Here is a 24,898-nt window from a genome sequence, read left to right on the forward strand (position 1 = left end):
CTTTCCTTGCCATCGCCAGTCTACATTTTATATCCTCTCTACTTCGACCATCAACAGTTATTTTGCTCCCCAAATAGCAAAACTCCTTTACTGCTTTAAGTGTCTCATTTCCTAATCTAATTCCCTCAGCATCACCCAACTTAATTCGACTACATTCCATTATCCTCGTTTTGCTTTTGTTGATATTCATCTTATATCCTCCTTTCAAGACCCTATCCATTCCGTTCAACTGCTCTTCCAAGTTCTTTGCTGTCTCTGACAGAATTACAATGTCATCGGCGAACCTCAAAGTTTTTATTTCTTCTCCATGGATTTTAATACCTACTCCGAATTTTTCTTTTGTTTCCTTCACTGCTTGCTCAATATACAGATTGAATAACATCGGGGTGAGACTACAACCCTATCTCACTCCCTTCCCAACCACTGCTTCCCTTTCATGCCCCTTGACTCTTATAACTGCCATATGGTTTCTGTACAAATTGTAAATAGCCTTTCGCTCCCTGTATTTTACCCCTGCCACCTTCAGAATATGAAAGAGAGCATTCCAGTCAACATTGTCAGAAGCCATCTCTAAGTCTACAAATGCTAGAAATGTAGGTTTGCCCTTCCTTAATCTAGCTTCTAAGATAAGTCGTAGGGCCAATATTGCCTCACGTGTTCCAACATTTCTACGGAATCCAAACTGATCTTCCATGAGGTCGGCTTCTACTAGTTTTTCCATTCATCTGTAAAGAATTCGCGTTAGTATTTTGCAGCTGTGACTTATTAAATTGATAGTTCGGTAATTTTCACATCTGTCGACACCTGCTTTCTTTGGGATTGGAATTATTGTATTCTTCTTGAAGTCTGAGGGTATTTCGCCTGTTTCATACATCTTGCTCACCAGATGGTAGAGTTTTGTCAGGACTGGCTCTCCCAAGGCCGTCAGTAGTTCCAATGGAATGTTGTCTACTCCGGGGACCTTGTTTCGACTTAGGTCTTTCAGTGCTCTGTCAAACTCTTCACGCAGTATCATACCTCCCATTTCATCTTCATCTACATCCTCTTCCATTTCCATAATATTGTCCTCAAGTACATCGCCCTTGTATAGACTCTCTATATACTCCTTCCACCTTTCTACTTTCCCCTCTTTGCTTAGAACTGGATTTCCATCTGAGCTCTTGATATTCATGCAGGTGGTTCTCTTTTCTCCAAAGGTCTCTTTCATTTTCCTGTAGGCAGTATCTATCTTACCCCTAGTGAGATAAGCCTCTACATCCTTACATTTGTCCTCTAGCCATCCCTGCTTAGCCATTTTGCACTTCCTGTCGATCTCATTTTTGAGACGTTTGTATTCCTTTTTGCCTGCTTCATTTACTGCATTTTTATATTTTCTCCTTTCATCAGTTAAATTCAATATTTCTTCTGTTACCCAAGGATTCCTACTAGACCTCGCCTTTTTACCTACTTGATCCTCTGCTGCCTTCACTACTTCATCCCTCAAAGCTACCCATTCTTCTTCTACTGTATTTCTTTCCTCCATTCCTGTCAATTGTTCCCTTATGCTCTCCCTGAAACTCTGTAAAACCTCTGGTTTAGTCAGTTAATCCAGGTCCCATCTCCTTAAATTTCCAACTTTTTGCAGTTTCTTCAGTATTAATCTACAGGTCATAACCAATAGATTGTGGTCAGAGTCCACATCTGCCCCTGGAAATGTCTTACAATTTAAAACCTGGTTCCTAAATCTCTGTCTTATCATTATATAATCTATCTGAAACCTGTCAGTACCTCCAGGCTTCTTCCATGTATACTGCCTCCTTTTATGATTCTTGAACCAAGTGTTAGCTAGGATTAAGTTGTGCTCTGTGCAAAATTCTACCAGGCGGCTTCCTCTTTCATTTCTTATCCCCAATCCATATTCACCTACTACATTTCCTTCTCTCCCTTTTCCTACTACCGAATTCCAGTCACCCATGACTATTAAATTTTTGTCACCCTTCACTATCTGAATAATTTATTTTATTTCGTCATACATTTCTTCTATTTCTTCGTCATCTGCAGAGATAGTTGGCATATAAACTTGTACTACTGTAGTAGGTGTGGGCTTCGTATCTATCTTGGCCACAATAATGCATTCACTATGCTGTTTGTAGTAGCTTACCCGCATTCCTATTTTCCTATTTATTATTAAACCTACTTCCGCATTACCCCTACTTGATTTTGTGTTTATAACCCTGTAGTCACCTGACCAGAAGTCTTGTTCCTCCTACCACCGAACTTCACTAATTCCCACTATATCCAACTTCAACCTATCCATTTCCCTTTTTAAATTTTCTAACCTACCTGCCCGATTAAGGGATCTGACATTCCACTCTCCGATCCGTAGAACATCAGTTTTCTTTCTCCTGATAACGACATCCTCTTGAGTAGTCCCCGCCTGGAGATCCGAATGGGGGACTATTTTACCTCCGGAATATTTTACCCAAGAGGACGCCATCATCATTTAATCATACAGTAAAGCTGCATGCCCTCGGGAAAAATTACGGCCATAGTTTCCCCTTGCTTTCAGCCGTTCACAGTACCAGCACAGCAGGCCGTTTTGGTTATTGTTACAAGGCCAGATCAGTCAATCATCCAGATTGTTGCCCTTGCAACTACTGAAAAGGCTGCTGCCCCTCTTCAGGAACCACACGTTTGTCTGGCCTCTCAACAGATACCCCTCTGTTGTGGTTGCACATACGGTATGGCTATATGTATCGCTGAGGCACGCAAGCCTCCCCACCATCGGCAAGGTCCATGGTTCATGGTTTTTTTTTCCATAAAGTTTCAGGAAAAACCAAAAGAAATTCTGGCTTTAGTTATCAGAACTTAAAATACTTTCTTCAGTTGTTAAATGTAAGGGATAGAGTTCCTTCACACTGTAAATTAGTTATATTGCAACTTGGAAATGTACATCAATGGATGCATGGAATTTTTGCCCCACAATGATAGGAAAGATATAAGATATGAAGTTATTGGTAGGGTAATGAGGAATTACTGTTTTCCTCTAAAAGAACTGGTTTATGAAAAGCTTCTATGATTGCTAAAGTATATGGGATCCATGTCAGGTTAAATTCACAGGGTACATAAAGTACATAAGTGGAAACCAGTTAGTTTATTCATTCACACAACATGTGCAGTTATTCTCATCATGAAGGAGATCTTTTAGAGGGTGTGGAACAAGTTAAGTTATATTAGGTTGGTGCAAAAGTTTGTTGCATTCTTGTTTTGCATGTTGGTATTCCAGTTGCTATGGGTTTATTTATCAATTTTCACTTTTTTTTGTAGTTCACTGTTGCTGTTTGAGTTTACACATTGTCATTTTGTCATTTGGAGATAGTGAGTGGAGTTGTGGATGCTAGGAAATGGAGTGGCACACGGAGAAATGGGAACACTTCCAAGATACTCTTCTGTTTTGAGTTCAATAGTGGGTGACAGTAGCAGAGGCAGCCATAAACATTTGTGCCATGTACAGGGTAATGCTACTGGACAGAGCATGGCAGGAAAATGGTTCTCTCATTTTAAGAAGGATCGTTCTGACGTTAGTGACTCTCCATGTTCAGAAAGCCCTTTGGGGTTTGATGAAGATCATTAAGCATTAATCCACAATGATCCACGCCACTGTACTCGAGAACTAGCAGGTGTGATGAGCTGTGAGCATTCCACCATTGTGTGATATCATGCAGTAGGGAAGGTTCAAAAACTGGATGAAGTCATACCACATACTCTAAGCGAAAATCACAAAAATCAGTGGGTGGCCATATGTTCATCTCTGCTTGCTTGTCATCATTTGGCCTGCAAACAACACTGACCATTCCTGTCCTGTATTGTTACTGATGAAGGGAAATGGTATCTTTATGCTAGCATGAGGAAAAGAAAGAAACGGTTGAGCTGAAACAAAGCAGCAACGCCCATTACAAAGTCCTGCACACATGCACAGACAATAATGTTATGCATCTGGTGGGACAGCAATGGATTGTTACACTAGGAATTGCTTCCCTGAGGTGTAACCACCACTACAGAGGTTTATTGTCAGCAACTGAGGCATCCAGCACATGCAATCCAAGAACAACAAGAAGGAAGACTATATGAAGTGATGCTACTCCATGATCACACATCCTTCCATTCTGCTAGACTGACAAAAAACACTATACAGGAGTTGGATTTCCTTTCCAGATGAAAATGCACTTTTAACATGACTCAGTAAGTTCTTCACCTCAAAACCACATGATTTCTATAGTCGCAAAATTGAAAAGTTACCCCAGTATTGGCAGACTGTTGTAAAAAGTGAAGGAGAATATGTTATTGATGACTAAAGTCCATGTTATGTTTCTCTCTTGTGCTTATTAAACTTATGGACAAATGCTATAAACTTATGCAGCAACCCTGTATATTAACGGGCACAAGAACCCACTGCAGGCAACATCTGTTAAGCATGCTAACAGTTGATTACTAGTCCTCATCTGCTCACATTTTAGTAATGTAAATAAATTCTAGATTACTTCTTTAATATGCATATCATTAAGCCAGAAGCCCCTTTGAAAACAGCCACAGTACTCACTCCTACCCTATCCACTTTCTGTTCTTTATCTACTATTTCATCCTAAGCATGTATGTAACTTTATTGACTTCAGAAAACACTGTTATCTGCCTATATACTGGAAAATTTGGAACCAGTGTACTATGAGCTTAACCAGAATTTACATCCACAAGTCCAAATATTACATCAAATTATGGATGGTGAATGTCTTGAGAGGTACTATTTCACTTTATTTTTTGAGAGATGGTGATTTCTAGTTCCCAACCTAACATCTGTTGGCAACCTGTTAAAGACCCTTCCACCACAATACATAGTTGTGTTTTCAAGCTTGGACAGGGACACAGAGTGTATATGGAAACCAGTTTGGATTCCAGTATCATGGCTGTAAATATCAGATTTCAGCCTATATTCACTGCTATTGTTAACCACAAATATAATTATAGAGTAAAAATATTTGCATTTGTGTGTGTGGCGTCAATAGGTCGTATTGACCATAGACAACATTAATCTTTGGGACTCAGGTCACTCATCCAAGCCGCCATGTTAATTTAGTCTGTTCTTATACCTTGTACTGTGTGCAAATGTATGATAATTGTTGAAATATACATATGTGCAGATATTAGTGGTGACAGTTTATTTCGTGTACCGCTATTCATATCCTTGTTCCCATACTGGTGACCCTGATGTTTCTACATATTCCGCGACTTCCATGCCATATGTTGTAAATAAATAGGTTATGCACATGCTGCCATGGTCACCTCACCCAATGCTTTGTTTAAAGATTTGGAAGCCCAACTATGACCACCGGGCCCCTTCAATCCTTCGCCAACGGCCAGCTCTCCATTACCCCATAGTGATTCGCGATTTCCAACCACATTAACCTCAATCTTTGTTGTTCTACAACGATCGAGTGCTACACTGTTAACTCAAACAATCGACTCGGGTATCATGTCGCCGGACTGTGCTCGCCATCATGTGAAGTGTGAAGTGGATAATATTCAGAACTGTGTACCTACCGATCAATTGTATAATGTTCAAAGTGATCTGCATTTGCACACGTACTTTGACTCTCAATGAGCCACAACAACAGTTACTGTCATGCCGTGTGCAATGCCACCATTTGCGCAAAATGCACCAAGCCACTATCAATTGCAACCTGTTCCAGTTTTCCCTCATTTGCAGACTAACGATGGACATTTTCGTGCGCAAAATTCTCCTTGCTCACCCCGCAGACCTGTTGCTCAACTTTCCGGCCACGTCGGTTCAAGTACATCTTTCGGTGTTTCAACTTCCAGGGGTGTCTTACCACACCGCAATGATCTTCCGCAAGTTCCACCGGTAATTTGTAGTCTGACCCCACGTGGCGTGTTTTCAACATGCGCAGAGAACTCACACTTTTCTCTCTCTCTCTCTCTCTCTCTCTCTCTCTCTCTCTCTCACACACACACACACACACACACACACACACACACACACACACACACACACACACACACACGCAGGGGGCCCTGGTTCTGATCGCTCAGCTGCTCACGTCTCCCACACCTCCGCCTGTGTCTGCCACGCCGCGTCCTTCCACATTATTTCTGAGGTGGGCAAATTCCAATCAGTACCTGTAACCTAAGGTACAGTTTACGGGACCCCTACACGTATCGCACAACCACTTGTTTGCATGGTACCGACCATGCCAGCCGCGTCATGTTTTCAGGACAATGCAACCTGCCGTTGCTATGGATGTTCTTGCCAGTAACACACCCATGGCTACTGTGCTGGCCTGCTGTACAGCTTCTCCTGCCATGGACCAGCCGGTTTTTGAAGGGACACTGATGCCACCTTCGTGCCCTCCCCCCAGGTCATCTGCCAAAGCTGCCGCTTTTATACAAAGACAACCCTATATCATGGTTTGCGCTTGTCGAGCATCTTTTCAAGTTGCATCACGTGTCTGATGACAACTCTAAATTCCTGCATCTCGTCACGCACCTTCATGATCACTCGGATTTAATTTGCGATCTACGCCTCTCGCCACCACCTCCACCGAAGTATGAGTTCGTGAAGAAAATGATCATGGAATGACTTGCCTGCTCACCACTAGAGATGGGTAGTTCATGAACGAATGGGTGCAAAGGAACAGTTCATCAAGATGAATGAAAGGACCAAGGAACGAATTCCAAGGAACGATTGGTTCATAGTTCACTTCAGTTGAGGCGGTCTACTTATAGTTCCTGGGAACGAGGAACAATTGGTTCATAGTTCACTACGGTTGCGGCTGTCTACTTATAGTTCCCGGGAACGAGGAATGATCGGTTCATAGTTCACTTCGGTTGCGGCGGTCACTTAGGCAGTTCTCGTTCCAGCGTCAGTCGCGTGCTCGTCTCAGTCTCGGTCTCCCTCGGCCACACTCGTCATTCTTCGCATGACCACCTGTCTCAGTTCCACTGCCGACTGCTCCTAGTTGTTCAATATCCAGTTGGTCATTTTGTTGACTGCGCTTGCCCATTTTACATGTGTTCCAAACTGTTCTTGCACTTGGTTCTGGCTATTCAGCGTCCACGACTGGTAATCAAAAAGTATTTTATAGTTACATAAATTACATAAAAATTACGTTGTATCTAATAGGTACATCTTTTCAGGTAACAAAAGGGCATATCAGCTCACTTCATTATATTGATGAACAGCAGATGACATACTTATAACAAGGCAAGTTTTTTTGTTATTCATATTTTTTTTAGTTTCATCGACTTGATTTAGCAACTACCTTTCAATAATTTGCTTAATTTTTAGTGTAAGAAAATTCATATAAAGCGATTTTTGTGTATCTTTCATACACAAACCATTACATTTAGGAAGGCTCTAATTATTTTTAAGTTTGGTTGTATCCAATTTGTATTACCTGCTAGTTAGGTTCCTTTGAAAAAAAAAAAAGTGGGTTGTGGGTCATTTTGGCTCAGTAGGAAAAGCGGTGCCTCTCCATTTGAAAAGACATAGATTGACATAAAATCGTATTTACTTATTACCTCAAAAACATTTGTTCAGACGGAGCTTCCAAACCAAAAACTTTATTACTGCGAACTTAATTGTTATTATTATTGCTGCATTAACTTTAATAATGCAACATAAAAACCTAAGTTTTACTAAGCGTGTGACACAAGTATGATGAGAAAACCACATTTTACGTTATGCTTCCATAAAGTCTCTACTTCGCCTACGAACTCAGAGACAATGTGAAGTATATATAGGGTGTAAACGACTATTGTTTACATCATAGCATAGCTATGTAGTGGAAGTCGAAACAAAGAATTTTATACAAGAGACTTGTGGTCTATTAAGTTGGGAAACAGCAACCAACAGGTTTACAAGACTACATGAGCTACAGCCCATGCGCGTCGCGTGAGATTTTCATGTTCTCTTCTCCAGCTCTCTACAAATCGTCATCGATTGTTTTGCAATTGTTGCTTGCATTAGCTTGTTATTTCTTCAGTGCCTAATTATTACATGTTTGTCTGTTTGTTGTATCTGCTCGTAACGGGCAACACATCGTCCGTAATTGGCAAGCAGTCTGTACTCGGGGCCGGTTTTCTGTGCGCCACCCTATATTATTTCCCTGCAATCAGCCACACAACGCTACAGTTGGCTAAACGAGAGGTTCTGCAGAATCACAGAAATTACTTCTAAACATGTGTAAGAATTCTGTAATGAATAAAAACTCTATACTCCAGGGGGAGGCAAGTGCCCTCCATCTTTGTCACCTACACTACTAGTTTTCAGTTTTTCATAAGAACCATATACCAAGCACAAATGAATGGTGAACGAGTAAAAATGAATGGTTCCCAAAGAAGAATGATCAGCAGTGAACTAGTTCCCAAGAATGAACGAGTTTGCCCATCTCTACTCACCACAAGAATTGATCATCAAGATCTTGTATGAGGAACACCTGGGGGACCGAACTCCATCACAACTCTGGTGCTGCCTTCGGTTTCTTGTGAGTGAGCATACCATGCTGGACGTCACAATGTTGGCAGGGTAGTCTGCCAAATTGCCTACCGACCTACGGATCCACCTGCTACCGCACTCCTTTGAGTCAATTGTCTCTTGTCTCTGCATCGCAGACCAACTGTATTCATTGCTATGACAACACAAACCAGCTCACCACCCACTGCTAGTTGGCACAACTGCCCCTGCTTACTGGCTGTCTGCTGGCAGAGGCAGGGCTCGCTCCGCCTCCACACCTTCTACATCACCTTGCAGTATCTGCTTGGCCTCTCCACCATCTGAGCGCTCCAGGGCCACCCACACACCAAACGTGCCGGTATACATGCTGGAACAAATCAACGAGGCCTCCTCTGCTGCTGCGGTCACCACCACCACCGCATCCAGCTCATCCATACTGCTCATACCACTAGATTTTCAGCGATAATGCCAAGAAGTGCTGATTACCTTACCAGTACCCAAATGCCGACCACAGGACCTAAAAGATGCCGAGTCCTGTAGGGAAACTCACAGGCGTCCTCATGCATTGCTCTCAATCCACTCGTCCCCCCGGGCAAGCGGTCATTTTTACGTGACTGACATTTCGTCACATCTCGTTTTCCTAGTCGACACTGATGCCGATGTGTCTATCATACCTACATCGATGACTCCCACCATCTTTTCACCAATGAAGTCACTTCTACGAGCTGTCAATGCATCAACATTACAAACCTCAGGCTCTGTCAACGTTATGGTGCCCCTATCTCCTTCTCTGTGTTTTCTGTGGACTTTCCACATTGCCAACATCGATGAACCAATTCTTGGTATGGATTTTCTGTCCCATTACAAACTCTCTCCGAACGTAGTTCAGGGCTCAGTGCTACAACATCCCACTAACACACAGATACTGTGCTCCTGCACTTAAGTCCACGTTCTGTTTCTCTCACAACATGTGAGTTGGTACACGAGTGCTCCGTCCTCGTGGGTGACATTGTGACCTGTGTCACTAACCTACTGTCTGACCACAACTCGGTGGCACATGTTCACTGGGAAAATGACGAGCTGAAACAACGACTAGCACACACTTACAACGAGCTCATCGTGGCTCGTACCTCACTGCTGAAACTGCAGTCCACAGTCCCCCCACCTAATTGTGTTTCTCCAGCAGCCACCAGCTTGGACACTCATCAGGTTAGTCCAAAAACATTAACTGCGTGTGACAATTTGCGTCCAGTAAACTCCGCATCCCCGATGGGCTCGCCATGTTCACTGCCATATGTGTCAGACAGTGCTCCTAATAACAGTTGCACACGTGATACGACCACGCCCATGATGCAGGCAGCCGCCCCATGTGTTGATAAACATTCCCCCTCTCTCGCACGCCAGCCACATGACTCAGTGGCCATCGCTGTTCCGTGTGCGATGCCAATACCACTCTCGCCCATGCCGGGTACCAAGTGCAAGGGTGACAGCAGACAGTTGCTGCGCATTCTGACCCGCTCCACACTGCGCACGCAGCCTCCCCTCCAAACAAGCGCACGCACACTCACGCGCTAGATATGTGACTTTCGTGCTGCCTTTTCCCACTTGCACTAATGGCTATACCTCGTCATGCCCTACTCGTCCAAAAACTTCGCGTCAGGACATTGATCAATCTCGTGTGCAGTCCTGTTTCTTCCATCACTGATGGAATGACACACAAGATAGTTACCACTGCTGGCCCTCCTATTAGGCACAAGATTAGATGCCTCAACCCTATTAAGTTGCGCGCAGCCCGGCAGCAATTTAACGAACGTTTGGACGCAGGTACCCTGCAACCCACAGACAGCAACTGGTTTTCACCGATCCACCAAGTTTTCAAACATGACGATTTTTTTTCCAAACGTGCAGTGACTATAGACGTTTAAACACTCGTACTGTCATGGACAATTACCCAATGCCTAACATAAATGATTTCACTCATATGTTATTGGGCGCTACAATCTTCAGTGTTATTGACTGTAAACGTGCCTAGCACCAGATTCCCTTAGCACCGCATGACATCCCTAAAACAGCTATTATCATGCCGCTTGGTTTGTTCCCACACAACTTCATGCCATTCAGCCTAAAAAACGCGGTGCAAATGTGGCAGCATTTCATTGGCTCCATCTTACGACAGTTCGAGTTTTGCTTTGCATACCTGGATGACATACTCATTTTCAGCAAGTGATCTGAGGAACATGAAAATCATTTATCCATGGTCCTCCAGACCTTGAACTCCATTGGCGTCCAGGTCAACAAAGAAAAATTCCATTTGTGTCAGCCTTCTGTCACTTTCTTGGGTTACACAGTCTCCACTGATGGAATACAGCCTCCCAAATCCCCCGTGCACTCCATCACTTCACTGCCGCCCCTGGCTACTTACAAAGAACTCCAATGTTTCCTGGGCACAATAAATTACTACCATTGTCACCTGCCTTCTGCCGCCACTGTGCAGGCCCCACTGACAGACTCACTGTCAAGTAAACAGACTTCAGGACTCAAACCCGTTCACTGGACTGCACCTGTGCTGGAGGCTTTCAATGCATTAAAGACTTCTTTAGCTCACGCCGTGACACTTGCCCACTCTGACCGCTCAGCCGAGTTGTTCATCACTATGGATGCCAGTGACATCGCAGTGGGAGCAGTACTACAGCAACATGAGGCAGACATGGTTTCCCCTCTTCATTTCTTCCCTAAAAAACTATCAACAGCGCAGAAGAAATACTCCACTTTCGATAGAGAACTCCTTGTGGTCTACGAGGCCGTCAAACACTTCCACCCCAACATGGAGGGTCATTTGTTCTTCATCCTCACGGATCACAAACCACTCGTAGATGCTTTCTGCAGCCCCCTCGAGGACCCACCCCCTCGGTCTTTCCGTCTCTTTGATCCAGTCTCCCAATTCACAAACAATGTTCGCTGCATCAGAGGTATGGACAACATCACCACAAATTTTTTTTCCTGGATCAATACTATTTCATGCATCGTTGACTTATCCAACCTGGCCACCCTACAAGCCTCTGATGAGGAATCTCAAGCTCTCCTCACGGACCCTCAAACATCCCTTGTGTTTACTAAAGCTAAATTCCCTGGCATTGTGGACAAGGTGTGGCGCAACTCTTCTACTGGTACCTTACACCTGTTACTCCCCCCCCCCCCCCCCCCCTGCGCCGGCAGGCCTTCGACACTCTGCATAACCTCACTCACCCTGGCATCCATGCCACTACACAGCTCATCTCCAAGAGTTTCATTTTGAAAAATACAAAACGGGACTGTCAGACCTGGGCACACATCTGTGGCCCCTGCCAATGCAACAAAATTGGCCACCACACCATCCCACCACTGAGCAAGTTTGACATCCCTCCAGGAAGAGTTCATCATGTACATATCAATCTTATCAGTCCTATTCCACTGTCGGAGGGCCACAGATACATTCTATCACAACTGACCGCACGTCCCACTGGGTAGAGGCAGTCCCCATACCTAAAATCACTGCCGAAATTGTGGCCAAGGGTTTTATCTCCTCATGGATTGCTAGGTTTGGTTGTCCAACCACCATCACCACCGACCAGGGTCAGCAGTTTGAGTCTTCCCTGTTCATTATTTTATGTAACATCTGCGACACAAAGAAAATTCACACCACAGCCTACCACCCACAAAGCAACGGGTTAGTGGAATTGGCCACCACACTCTAAAAACGGTGTTCAGGTGCCATGACTGCCACTCACCTGAAGCACTTCCATGGGTACTGCTAGGCCTCCATTCAACTTTCAAGCCTGACTTACAGGGAACTACCTCAGAATTCGTTTTCGGGGAAAACCCATCCTACCAGGCGAAGTCATTCATCCTCAAGTATCTGAAGACTTCCCCCCTCCCCAGATTTTGTAAGTCGCATGTGCACCCACTTCAAACACGCATGCCTGCACCCACCTATCAGCCACTCACCACCAGACATTTACGTGCCAACCGCTCTCAACACTTGCTCTCGTGTAATGCTGAGAGACTATTCAGTCCAACAATCTCTGCAAATCTGCAAACACCTTATCTTGGCTCCTTTAAAGTCCTCCGGTGGGACAATACAATTACCAACATTGGCGTCAAAGACAGTCCACAAACTGTTTCATTACACTGACTCAAACCGGTATTCATGGACCCCGACATCCCTCTGCTGGCTCAGTCTGATTCTCCTAATGACTCTCCCTCCAGTCTCCCTCCCACCGTGGAGTCTGACAATGGTTCTCCTATGGTGACCACGCCGTTTTGTTCAGCCGACATATCTCTGTCACCTTTCGCGGGTTTCTCAGACATGTCACCCTCCACCCCATGTGTGGGTTTCGCTGCTACCTCATCGACTATGGAGACACCCTCTCCCATAGTCACCCTGCTTTGCAACGTACCCCCACACCACCTGGACTACATTTCAATCGTCACTCTTGACGACTGAATTCTCATTCTACTCACAGACACCGTGGCCCCGCCACCCAATGACCAGTTAAACATCAGTGTTGTGCATAGTCTCACACTCCCTCGTGAGTGCTACCAAACGATGATTCACGCCTTCATCTCGCCTGACAGCTCAATTAGCATCCAAGCTTGCCACACCTACACCTTGCCATCTGCCGTTCAACCCGCCTGCTCTTGGGCTGGCCGCTGCATCATCCGTCCTCGCTTTCTCAATGGCTTCGAGGTAGACCTGCTTCCCATCTCTCCGCCTCTGCACCCCGTCCCGGTCGGGATGGAGGTCCCAGCTGTGCATCTACCAGTTTGTACGACCACCAGCAGCATCGATGCCGACATGGTCTTCCCTCAAGACTCACATGCAGTACTACTCCGTACTACGTACTGCTGTAGGGAGGGGGGGGGGGGGCTGTGTGGCGTCAATAGGTCATATCGACCATAGACAACATTAATCTTTGGGACTCAGGTCACTCATCCAAGCCGCCATGTTAATTCACTCTGTTCTTATACCTTATAATGTGTGCACGTGTATGATAATTGTCAAAATTTATGTATGTGCAGATATTAGTGGGTACAGTTTATTCTGTATACTGCTATTCATATCCTTGTTCCCATAAGTGCAAGGGTCCTATCAATCTCTAATGACCTCCTTATAAATGGAATGTTAAACCCCAATCTTCCTTCCTTTCTTGCACGTATTCCAAGGTCCCTGATGAGTCTTCTATAATATGTTCTGTTGTTGATGTTGTAAAATATTTCCACAGTATTCTTCTGAAAAATAAATACTTTTTCTTTATTCTAGCTAAATTGACCAGAATATCATGCTACAGGATAGTGTCAAGTGATGGTATGCAGTACTGCCTGCAGGTCAACACAGTGAGAGATATTACTATGATGAAACCAGGTGGCAAAAATGGTCAGCGAGTCGTGAGTAATACGTTGCAAAAGTTAAGCTAGAAAATGCTTTAAAACAGATGATTAATATTGAGTGAAGTCTTTCTTCAAAATAGCCAAAAGCTGTTTTCACTGTGGAATCTATAAAGATTCTTTTGCCATGCATGACAATGCCTGACCCTATTCCATCATTCACACCAAAAGTCTGATCGTATCTTTTGCGTGGGAGCAGAATGTCCACCCAGCATACAGGCCAAACTTGGTATTGAGTGATTTTCATTATTCTGCTACCTAAAGGAGTTTCTTAGAGGCAAGGGCCTCACAACAGACTCGGCAATGAGTGTTTTCCATTTATTCCACTACCTAAAGGAAATTCACAGTGCCAGATGACAAGGTGAATAAAGCAGTTAAAGACTGGTTGTCCTCAGAGGTGATAGAAAAATATTTAAATATGGAAACTATGTAGAAATATAGAGAAACATGTAAGAAATTAAATAAAAACTGTTTTTTGAAAAATCTGTGATGGTTTATGTTTCACAAGAAATTGGATCTTACTTTCTGAATAAACCTCAAATAAAGATCAACTAAAGTATGGTGTTATTAAGTTGGGGTGTTATCTGATCATGATGGGATATGGGTCAGAACAGACAATATTAACCCTGAAAGTACTAAACAGATTGTCACATACAGAATATTAATTGAGAGCAATATTGAGCAATTGAAACATAAACTGTAGGTGGTAGATTGGCTGAATATACTGCATTACCTAAAAAATCTTGAATGTCATCTGACCTATTCCCCTATATAAAAGATACTTCCTCCACTGACTCTCCATGGTTCCTGGCCACAGCTAATGGTCTAGTGCCTCTGGGTCATGTGGCCTAGGTTCGATTCCTGGCCAGGTCAGGGATTTTCTCTGCACAGGGACTGGGTATTTTTGTTTTCTTCATCATTTCACCATCATTAAGGAAAGTGGCAAAACTGGACAGTGAAACAACTGGGAATTTGTACAGGCACTGATAACCACACAACTGAGCACCCCACAAATCAAATATCATCATCATCATCATCTCCACAGTTCCTGTTCCTTTACCACACAGTACCCTGCTCGTCATTACTGATGTCATGTCCCTCTGCACTAACATCCCTAATGTCCACCATAGGGTGGAGGGGTTTCAGGTTCCGCTAAATAGGTCAGGTGTCCACTACACAAAGGAGGTGGCTACATAGGTAGCAGGGGCTGTGTGGCATGGACTGGGCAGTTTTTTAGGTTAGACAGTCTTGGGAAAGATCAAAAAGGGCTCCAGTCTCAAAGGGTACAGGACAAAGAAATGATGAGAATCAACCAAGTAACAGTCGGTATTGTAGTTGTAAATTGTCGTAGCTGTGTTGGTAAAGTACCAGAGCTTCAAGTGCTGATAGAAAGCACTGAAGCTGAAATCATTACAGGAACAGAAAGCTGGAGATAAATTCTGCTGATATTTTACAGAGGCGCAACTGTGTTCAGAAAGGATACATTAAATAATGTAGGTGGTGGTGTGTTTGTGTCTGGTGATAGTATTTTATCTTGTAGTGAAGTTGAAATAGATAGTTCCTGTGAATTACTATGTGTAGAGGTTATACTCAACAACCATACCAAAATAATAATTGGCTCCTTCTACCGACCCCCTGAATCAGATGATATAATAGCCGAACGCTTCAAAGAAAACTTGAATCTTATTACAAATAAGTACACCACTCATACAGTTATAATTGATGGAGACTTCAATCTACCCTCAATTTGTTGGCAAAAATACGTGTTTCAAGCTGGTGGTAGACAGGAAACATCTTCCAAAATTGTACTAAATGCTTTCTCTGAGAATTACTTTGAACAATTAGTTCGTGAGCCCACACCAATTGTAAATGGTTGAGAAAACAGACTTGACATCTTAGCCACAAATAATCCTGATCTAATAGAGATCATCATGACTGATACAGGGATTAGTGAACACAAGGTCATTGTAGCGAGGCTCAAGACCATATCAACCAAAACCACTAAAAATAAATGCAAAATATATCTATTTAAAACAGCAGATAAAAATTCGCTTGATGCCTTCCCAAGAGAGAGTCTCCATTCCTTCCAAGCTAATTATGTAAGTGTAGACCAGATATGGCTCAAATTCAAAGATACAGTATTGACAGCAATAGATAGATTCATACTGCATAAGTTAATAAGGGACAGGACTGATCCATCATGGTACACAATACACGTGAGAAAACAGTTGCAGAAGCAACAAAAAAAGCGTGCCAAATTCAGAAGAATGCAAAATCCCCAAGACTGGCTAAGTATCACAGAAGCTCAAAATTTAGTGCAGACATCAATGTGAGATACTTTTAATAGTTTCCACAATTAAATATTGTCTCAAAATATGGTAGAAAACCCAAAGAGATTCTGGTCAACTGGCAAAAAACAGTCAATACCGTCACTGCGCTATAGCAATGGAAATGTTACCAATGATGGTACCACTAAAGTGGAGTTACTAAATACAGTTTTCCATAATTCCTTCACGAAAGAAGATGAAGCAAATATTCCAGAATTCAAAACCAGAAAGAACTTTTATTATGAGTGGTATAAAAGTAGATACCTTAGGTGTTGCGAAACAACTCAAATCACTTAGGAAAGGCAAATCTTCCAGTCCAGATGGTATACCAATCAGGTTCCTTTCAGAGTATGCAGACACAATAGCACCTTTCTTAGCAATCATATACAACCGCTCACTTGACAAAAGGTTTGTTCCTAAAGACTGGAAAGCAGTGCAGGTCACACCAATATTCAAGACTGACCTCAATTTGCAGTAGGATTTTGGAGCATGTATTGTACCTGAACATTATGAATCACCTTGAAGAAAATGACTTATTGATACATGACCAACACACATTCAGAAAATATCATTTTTGTGCAACACAGCTAGCTCTTTATGCCCATGAAGTAATGAGTGCTGTTGACAAGGGATCTCAGATCGATTTCATATTCCTAGATTTCCGGAAGGCTTTTGATACCGTTCCTCACAAGCGACTATTAATCAAATTGCGTGCATATGGAGTATCGTCTCAGTTTTGTAACTGGATTTGTGATTTCCTCTCAGAGAGGTCACAGTTCGTAGTGATAGATGGTAAATCATCGAGTACAACAGAAATGATATCTGGCATTCTGCAAGGTAGTGTCATAGGCCCTCTGGTGTTCCTGATTTATATAAATGATCTACATGATAATCTGAGCAACCCCCTTAGATTGTTTGCAGAAGACACTGTAATTTACCATCTAGTAAAATCATCAGATGAACGGTTACAATTACAAAATGATCTAGAGAGAATTTCTGTGAGGTCATCTACATGGGTACTAAAAGAAATTGAATAAATTTTGGGTATACAATAAATCGCACAAATCTAACGGCTGTCAACTCGACTCAATACCTAGGAATTACAATAACTAGCAACTTAAATGGAATGACCACATAGATAATATTGTGGGGAAGGTGAAACAAAGACTGCGCTTTGTTGGCAGAACACTTAGAAGATGCAACAAACCCACTAAAGAGACAGCCTACATTACACTTGCCTATCCTCTGCTGGATTGATGAAGGACATTGAAAAAGTGCAAAGAAGGTCAGCTCATTTTGTGTTATCGCACAATAGGGAGGAGAGTGTCACTGATATGATATGCGAGTTGGGGTGGCAGTCACTGAAACAAAGACGGTTTTCTTTGCGGCGAGATCTATTTACAAAATTTCAATCACCAACTTTCTCTTCCGAATGTGAAAATATTTCGTTGACACCCACCTACATAAGGAGATATGATCATCATAATAAAATAAGAGAAATCAGAGCTCAAACGGAAAGATTTGGGTGTTCCTTTTTCCCACGCGCCATTTAAGAGTGGAATGGTAGAGAAGTAGTATGAAAATGGTTTGATGAACTCTCTGCCAGGCACTTAAGTGTGAATTGCAGAGTAACCATGTAGATGTAGATGTAGAAAACAAATAATTTTAACTCAAGATTCCAAGTGCATGTCCATAATACTCAAAATAATAATAAAATAGATCTTCCATACTAAAGACTGACATTAATACATAACACTCTTAAGTACCTAAGTTGTAAATTGTATAACGAACTCCCAAAGATAGTGAGTGATCTACCCTTGAATAGTTTTAATGATACAATAGAAGTTTGGTTCAGATGTACACATTACTACTCAACTGATGAGTCTGTAAACAGACACAAAAGAGATATGCAATAAACAGCCAGTAACTACAGTCTGAACTACAGCTATATGTGTGTGACAATAAGGTATAAACATAGATTATTTGCACAATCTTTTTAGATGGATATTTAAGTTAAAACATAATTACATGTGGTACTATCATATATGTGATTATTATAATGTATTATTATTGTTGTTGTTGTTGTAATTGTTATTGTTATATTAATGCTGTATAGCACCACTGTATGTATGAATATTGTATTATGACTATTATTTTAGCATATACAGGGTGATTCAAAAAGAATACCACAACTTTAGGAATTTAAAACTCTGCAACGACAAAAGGCAGAGCTAAGCACTATCTGTCGGCGAATTAAGGGAGCTATAAAGTTTCATTTAGTTGTACATTTGTTCGCTTGAGGCGCTGTTGACTAGGCATCAGTGTCAGCTGATGCTAAGATGGCGACCGCTCAACAGAAAGCTTTTTGTGTTATTGAGTACGGCAGAAGTGAATCGACGACAGTTGTTCAGCGTGCATTTCGAACGAAGTATGGTGTTAAACCTCCTGATAGGTGGTGTATTAAACGTTGGTATAAACAGTTTACAGAGAATTTCAGCCAATAAAGTTTTTGGTCCCGTTTTCTTCGAAGGTGCTACTGTAACTGGACTACAGTATCTGGAGATGTTAGAGAATTGGCTGTTCCCTCAGCTCGAACAAGAAGCACAACAATTCATATTTCAGCAGGATGGAGCACCACCACATTGGCACTTATCTGTCCGTAACTACCTGAACGTCAACTACCCGAGGGGATGGATCGGCCGCCAGGCAGCCCGTGACAGAGCACTTCATCACTGGCCTCCAAGAAGCCCTGATCTTACCCCCTGCGATTTTTTCTTATGGGGGTATGTTAAGGATATGGTGTTTCAGCCACCTCTCCCAGCCACCATTGATGATTTGAAACGAGAAATAACAGCAGCTATCCAAACTGTTACGCCTGATATGCTACAGAGAGTGTGGAACGAGTTGGAGTATCAGGTTGATATTGCTCGAGTGTCTGGAGGGGGCCATATTGAACATCTCTGAACTTGTTTTTGAGTGAAAAAAAACCTTTTTAAATACTCTTTGTAATGATGTATAACAGAAGGTTATATTATGTTTCTTTCATTAAATACACATTTTTAAAGTTGTGGTATTCTTTTTGAATCACCCTGTATATCTATCTGTCCACATGCATATCTATGTAAAATAATCAATATTGTATTGTTTTACGTACTGAAGACACTGCTAAAGCCAGTTGTATAGAGAATATACCAAAAGTCAAATAAAGATTCCATTCTATTCTAGTCTAGTCTAGTCTATTCATTGCTGCAGGTATTATCAAGATGCAGTCAGAAAGACAAAAACTTGAATGGTCTTCCTATGCTCTGTCTTGGAATAGACTGGGAGGAAACGTGAATGTACAATGCAATAAAGGGTCTTTTATCAAACACTTGTACAGTGATCTATAGAGAATATACCTATATACAGAAAGGTTAGTACACATATGAGTAGAGAGAATAAGGTGAGAGGAGGAGTTGCCATATATACCAAAAGTTATCACTGTGTAGAAAGCTTAGATACAAAAAAGTTTTGTCTACAGCAACATATAGAAGCAGGTGCCTGTCAACTTAAACTGAAGGAGGGCTCTTTTATAATTGTAACAGTATATAGATCCCCTTCAGGAAACTTTCATTAATTCCTGGAAAACTTGGATGCCTTGTTGTGCTATCTGTCAGATAGGGGAAAGCAAATTATTGTTTGTGGGGACTTCATTGTTGATTCACTGAAAGAGTGTATTAGGAAGAATGACCTGGAAGTCTTGCTCGGTTCTTTCAATTTGACATCTGTCATTAATTTTCCTACTCAGGTAGTAAGGGACAGGAGCACATTGATAGATAACACTTTCATAGACCAAAATAGTTTTGAAAACATAAATTCTTGTCCTGTTGAGAATGACCTTTCTGATCACGATGCTCAGCTAGTTACAGTATATGACATAGCTCCATTCAGTAATTCAAAACTACCCTCCAAAGTTGTGTGTTCAATTAACGACTCAACAATTAGAAATTTCAGAGAAAATCTTCAGCAGTTAGACTGGGATGAGGTGTACAATGAACTTGATGCTAATTTAAAATATAACTTATTTCATGATACACTTGTAAGAGAATTTGAAAACTATTTCCCCAAGAAAGTAGTTAAATCTAATTATAAGAAACCATGCAAAAAACCTTGGCTTACTAAAGGAATAAAAATATCTTGTAACCATAAAAGATAACTGTATCTAACAACAAGAAAGAGTAATGACCCAGAAACAGCCAAATATTTTAAAAACTACTGTGATACACTAAGAAAGGTTATTAAAAAGTCCAGAAGCATGTGCATCATGTCTGAGATTAATACCTCTGGTAACAAAACCAAAACAATTTGGAATATTATTACAAGGGAGATAGGGCAACCAAGAGTACAGGATGACTGCATCACCATCAAAGCGAATGGAAACTTGATAAAAAAACAAGCTGGAAGTCGAAAACATTTTGAATAATCATTTTTTAAATGTTGTAGAGAAAATAGGCTCTAAATGTTTATTATAAGAAGCAAGGGAGTTAATGGAAGAGGCCTTACCCACACCATTTGATACAATTGAAATTCCACCCACCTCTCCTTCTGAAATTAAGAAGATAATAAACTCTCTCAAGAATAAAAGCTCACATGGAATTGATGGCATTTCCAGCAGGATAATAAAAGTTTGTCCCCAAGAAATAAGTGGGATTCTTAGCCACATATGTAATAGCTCTCTGAAGCAGGGTATTTTCTCAGATAGACTGAAGTATGCCATTGTTAAACCACTGCATAAAAAAGGGGATACATCTGATGTCAACAACTACCATCCAATCTCTCTTCTGACTGCCTTATCCAAAATTCTTGAAAAAGTAATGTATTGTAGAGTAGCTTCACACCTTTGTAAAAATAAAGTTTTAACAAAATGTCAGTTTGGTTTCCAGAAGGGTTTTTCAACAGAAAATGCTATATATACTTTCAATAATGAAATATTAAATGCTCTGAATAACCGGAAGTCACCCGTTGGGTGATCTATCATAGGCTTTTGATTGTGTAAATCATGTAATACTTCTAGATAAGCTCAAGTACTGTGGTATGAATGGGAGAGTGCTCAAATGGTTTAAATCATACCTAACTGGAAGAGTGCAGAAAGTTGAAATAAGCAGTTCACATAATATGCAAAAAACTGGTGATTTCTCAAACTGGGAAACAATCAAGAATGGGGTGTCGCAAGGTTCGGTCTTGGGTCCTCTGCTGTTCTTAATATATATTAATGACTTGCCATTATAAATTCATGAAGCTAGTACTTTTTGCCAATGATACAAGTATAGCTATCACACCCAACAGACAAGATTTAACTGGTGAAATTGTAAATGATGTTTTTCAGAAAATCATTAAGAAGTTATCTGTAAATAGGCTCTCATTAAACTTTGACAAAACACGGTATATACAGTTCCACACAGTAAATGGAATGACACAATTAATAAATATAGACTTTGATCAGAAATTAATAGCTAAGGTAGAATATTCAAATTTTCTAAGTGTATGCACTGATGAGGGATTGAACTGGAAAAACACGCTGAGGATCTGCTGAAACGTTTGAGTTCAGCTACTTATGCTATTAGGGTCATTGCAAATTTTGACGATATACATCTCAGTAAATTAGCTTACCACACCTATTTTCATTCTCTGCTTTTGTATGGCATCATATTCTGGGGTAACTCATCATTGAATAAAAGAGTGTTCATGGCACAAAAGTGTGTAATCAGAATAATTGCTGGAGCCCATCCAAGATCATCCTGCAGACACTTATTTAAAGAGCTAGAGATCTTCACTGTAGCCTCACAATATATATATTCACTTATGAAATTTGTTATTAACAATCTGAATGAATTCAAAAGTAATAGCAGTATACATGGCTACAACACTAGGAGAAAGGATGATCTTCACTACTCAGGTTAAATCTAACTTTGGCGCAGAAGTTGGTAAATTGTGCTGCCACAAAAGCAACAGTATTAAATCAGACTTCTTCTAGTAATTTTAATAGCAATATTATCATGATTAATATTAGATGTAACAAAGTATTTTAGATAAAGGGATCAAATCAATTTGAGGAATAAAACTGAACAAAATGTGTAACATGAATCCCTATTCACCCACCTATCAATTTTTTACTGTCACTTTTATACTATAATCATCACAGAACCAGTAAAGGTCATAATTAAGTAGTATTTCAGTACTTTTGTTAGCCTCCTGTTCTTTGTAAAGGAAAGCCACAGAATCACAGAGTCCAGTCATTTGGTCAATAGCATCAAAAGTCTGACAGGTAGCCATATAGCATTTAAAAGGAAATTAAAAGAATTTCTTAATGGTAACGCCTTCTACTCCTTAGATGAATTTTTGGATATAGTAAGTGGGTAATTTCCCCAACCCCCACAAAAAAAAAAAAAAAAAACAAGTTAAAAAAATTCAAAAATATTACGTGTCATGTAATATTTTGTCTAATGTAATATCTTGTATACACACCTTTCATTAACCCGACATGTTCCACATCACTACAAAGTGTCGTATTCATGATCTATGGAACAAGTACTAATCTAATCTAATCCTCAGATGCACTGTGAAAATTCGATCATGTGACCAGCACAGGTTATGTATGGTGTCTTTGTATTTCATGAATTTCCTTCCTTTACGCTGTATAAAATGGTATGCTCATTCTTGCTAATTGTCAGTGTGAAACTGTTCTTTCACATTACTAGCCTTGTAGCTTTTCTTTAACTGAAGTTCATCTTTTCACGTACACAAAATAATTCACTGAAAGCAGTGACATCTGAGTTTGCATTATAAGTCTCAAAGTTTTGACACTTGACTGGTTCAAACATTTCCCAGGTGATGTGATAAGCTGCAGTTGGTAAAGGATACTAATCAGATAATATTATTTCAGGCATCACTGTGACATGTATGATCTGAAATGTACATAAATAAAAGTTGCCATAGTCCTATTAGCTGTAATAACACACAACAATCACATAGCTAATGTGTAACCACTGTAGAGTGTACATTCAATTAAAACCATATTCATATGTAAACATTACTGCTGGTGTACTTACAAAACAAAAATTGTACTTCAAACTGATTTCACAGCTGACAGAAGATTAAACACCATGTTATTGTGCGAAGAAGGCATATTTTTATCTTTATGCCCAAGTGTTTCATACAAGTCATATGTATGTTATGTTCAAATGCCTTTATTATTATCACCAATGTTTTGAAAGAAAATAGCTTCTCTGTACATTAGATATAAAAATGGTCTTTTAAAAATAGGAGTGTATTTTATTAACAAATAATGGCAAGCAAAAGTATACAACATTTTAATAAACATTAGACAAAATCTCTAGTGTTTCAGTCACCATATATTTTTAGAGCTGTGAGGATAAATCTCTCATGTGCAATAGTGTTACTTCACAACATAAACTTGTACATATCTCTGAAAATATGAAAAAAGCAACAGTATTAAATCGGACTTCTTCTAGTAATTTTAATAGCAATATTATCATGATTAATATTAGATGTAACAAAGTATTTTAGATAAAGGGATCAGATCAGTTTGAGGAACAAAACTGAACAAAATGTGTAACATGAATCCCTATTCAGCCACCTATCAATTTGTTACTGTCACTTTTATATTATAATCATCACAGAACCAGTAAAGGTCATAAATAAGTAGTATTTCAGTACTTTTGTTAGCCTCCTGTTCTTTGTAAAGGAAAGCCACAGAATCACAGAGTCCAGTCATTCACAGTAAATAAATTAATTCAAAAGGAAATATGCAATTTTTCAAGGTTTCTTGAGGATTTTTCCTCTTATTTTGTATGGTTCTGCTTTTTCCATCCCTGGAGGATGCAGCCTCATCTGAAATAAAGTAATGAAATATAACTTTAAAATATCACAATAACTCAGAATGCAGGGTTGCTTTTCTCATAAAATTAACTTTTAAACACATGAAATAACTGTACCACTAAATTAATCCACCTTTTATAAATCTGTTTCTCAGTAGCTACTGAACATGTTGTAACTAGTTATAATAAAAAAATGAATGTAAGATATCATTTCACTTTTGATACAGCATGTATACCATGCAGAATCTTTGTTAAGTAAAAATTTTGTGTAATTTTCTATTAAGTTACAGGCCATATGTACATAATTTATTTACAAATGCAATCAGTTTCCATATGCAACAAATGAAAATAAATCTTACTCTGACATAATGTATTAGAATGCGTATCTTACAGCTCTTAGGTTATTGTTTTTTTGTTAAATGATTTAAACATTTACAGATAATATACACTTAGTTTACATTTACTCAGTCTCCTCTGAGTGCCTATGGAGATGAAGAGAAGGATCTGCTGTCAGATACTTTCTTATGGTGTTTACTTGTGGCCACACACATTGATAATTTAGTTCACTAGTTGTTTTTGGTTTAATTACATACAGTGTTGAAATTATGAATTTGCACAAACATATGAAAAAAAGATTGTGTTAACAGTGAGGGAGATCACCCAAAACCTTTCCCTGTTCACCCCCAGCAACTGTGGATTATCAGTTCATCTTCTTGTTTTCCTTGGAATAGCTTAGTGTGTCCTTGGGCATAAGTTTTTCTCTG

At 40.4% G+C, this 24,898-nt stretch overlaps 1 protein-coding gene across 3 annotated transcripts in view; it reads right to left on the minus strand.

Moving 5' to 3' along the window:
- Positions 1-23,547: 23,547 nt before the first annotated feature.
- Positions 23,548-24,898, minus strand: part of LOC124723071 — a 101,474-nt gene continuing 100,123 nt past the window's right edge. For all 3 annotated transcript variants that reach the window (XM_047248248.1, XM_047248246.1, XM_047248247.1), the window contains one exon: positions 23,548-24,147. In XM_047248248.1, coding sequence (XP_047104204.1) covers positions 24,073-24,147 — 75 coding nt within the window. In that variant the 3' untranslated portion in view covers positions 23,548-24,072. The remainder of the gene's footprint in view (positions 24,148-24,898) is intronic.

This window comes from Schistocerca piceifrons, chromosome X, assembly GCF_021461385.2.
Source record: "Schistocerca piceifrons isolate TAMUIC-IGC-003096 chromosome X, iqSchPice1.1, whole genome shotgun sequence".
Classification (NCBI taxonomy): Eukaryota; Metazoa; Arthropoda; class Insecta; order Orthoptera; family Acrididae; genus Schistocerca; species Schistocerca piceifrons.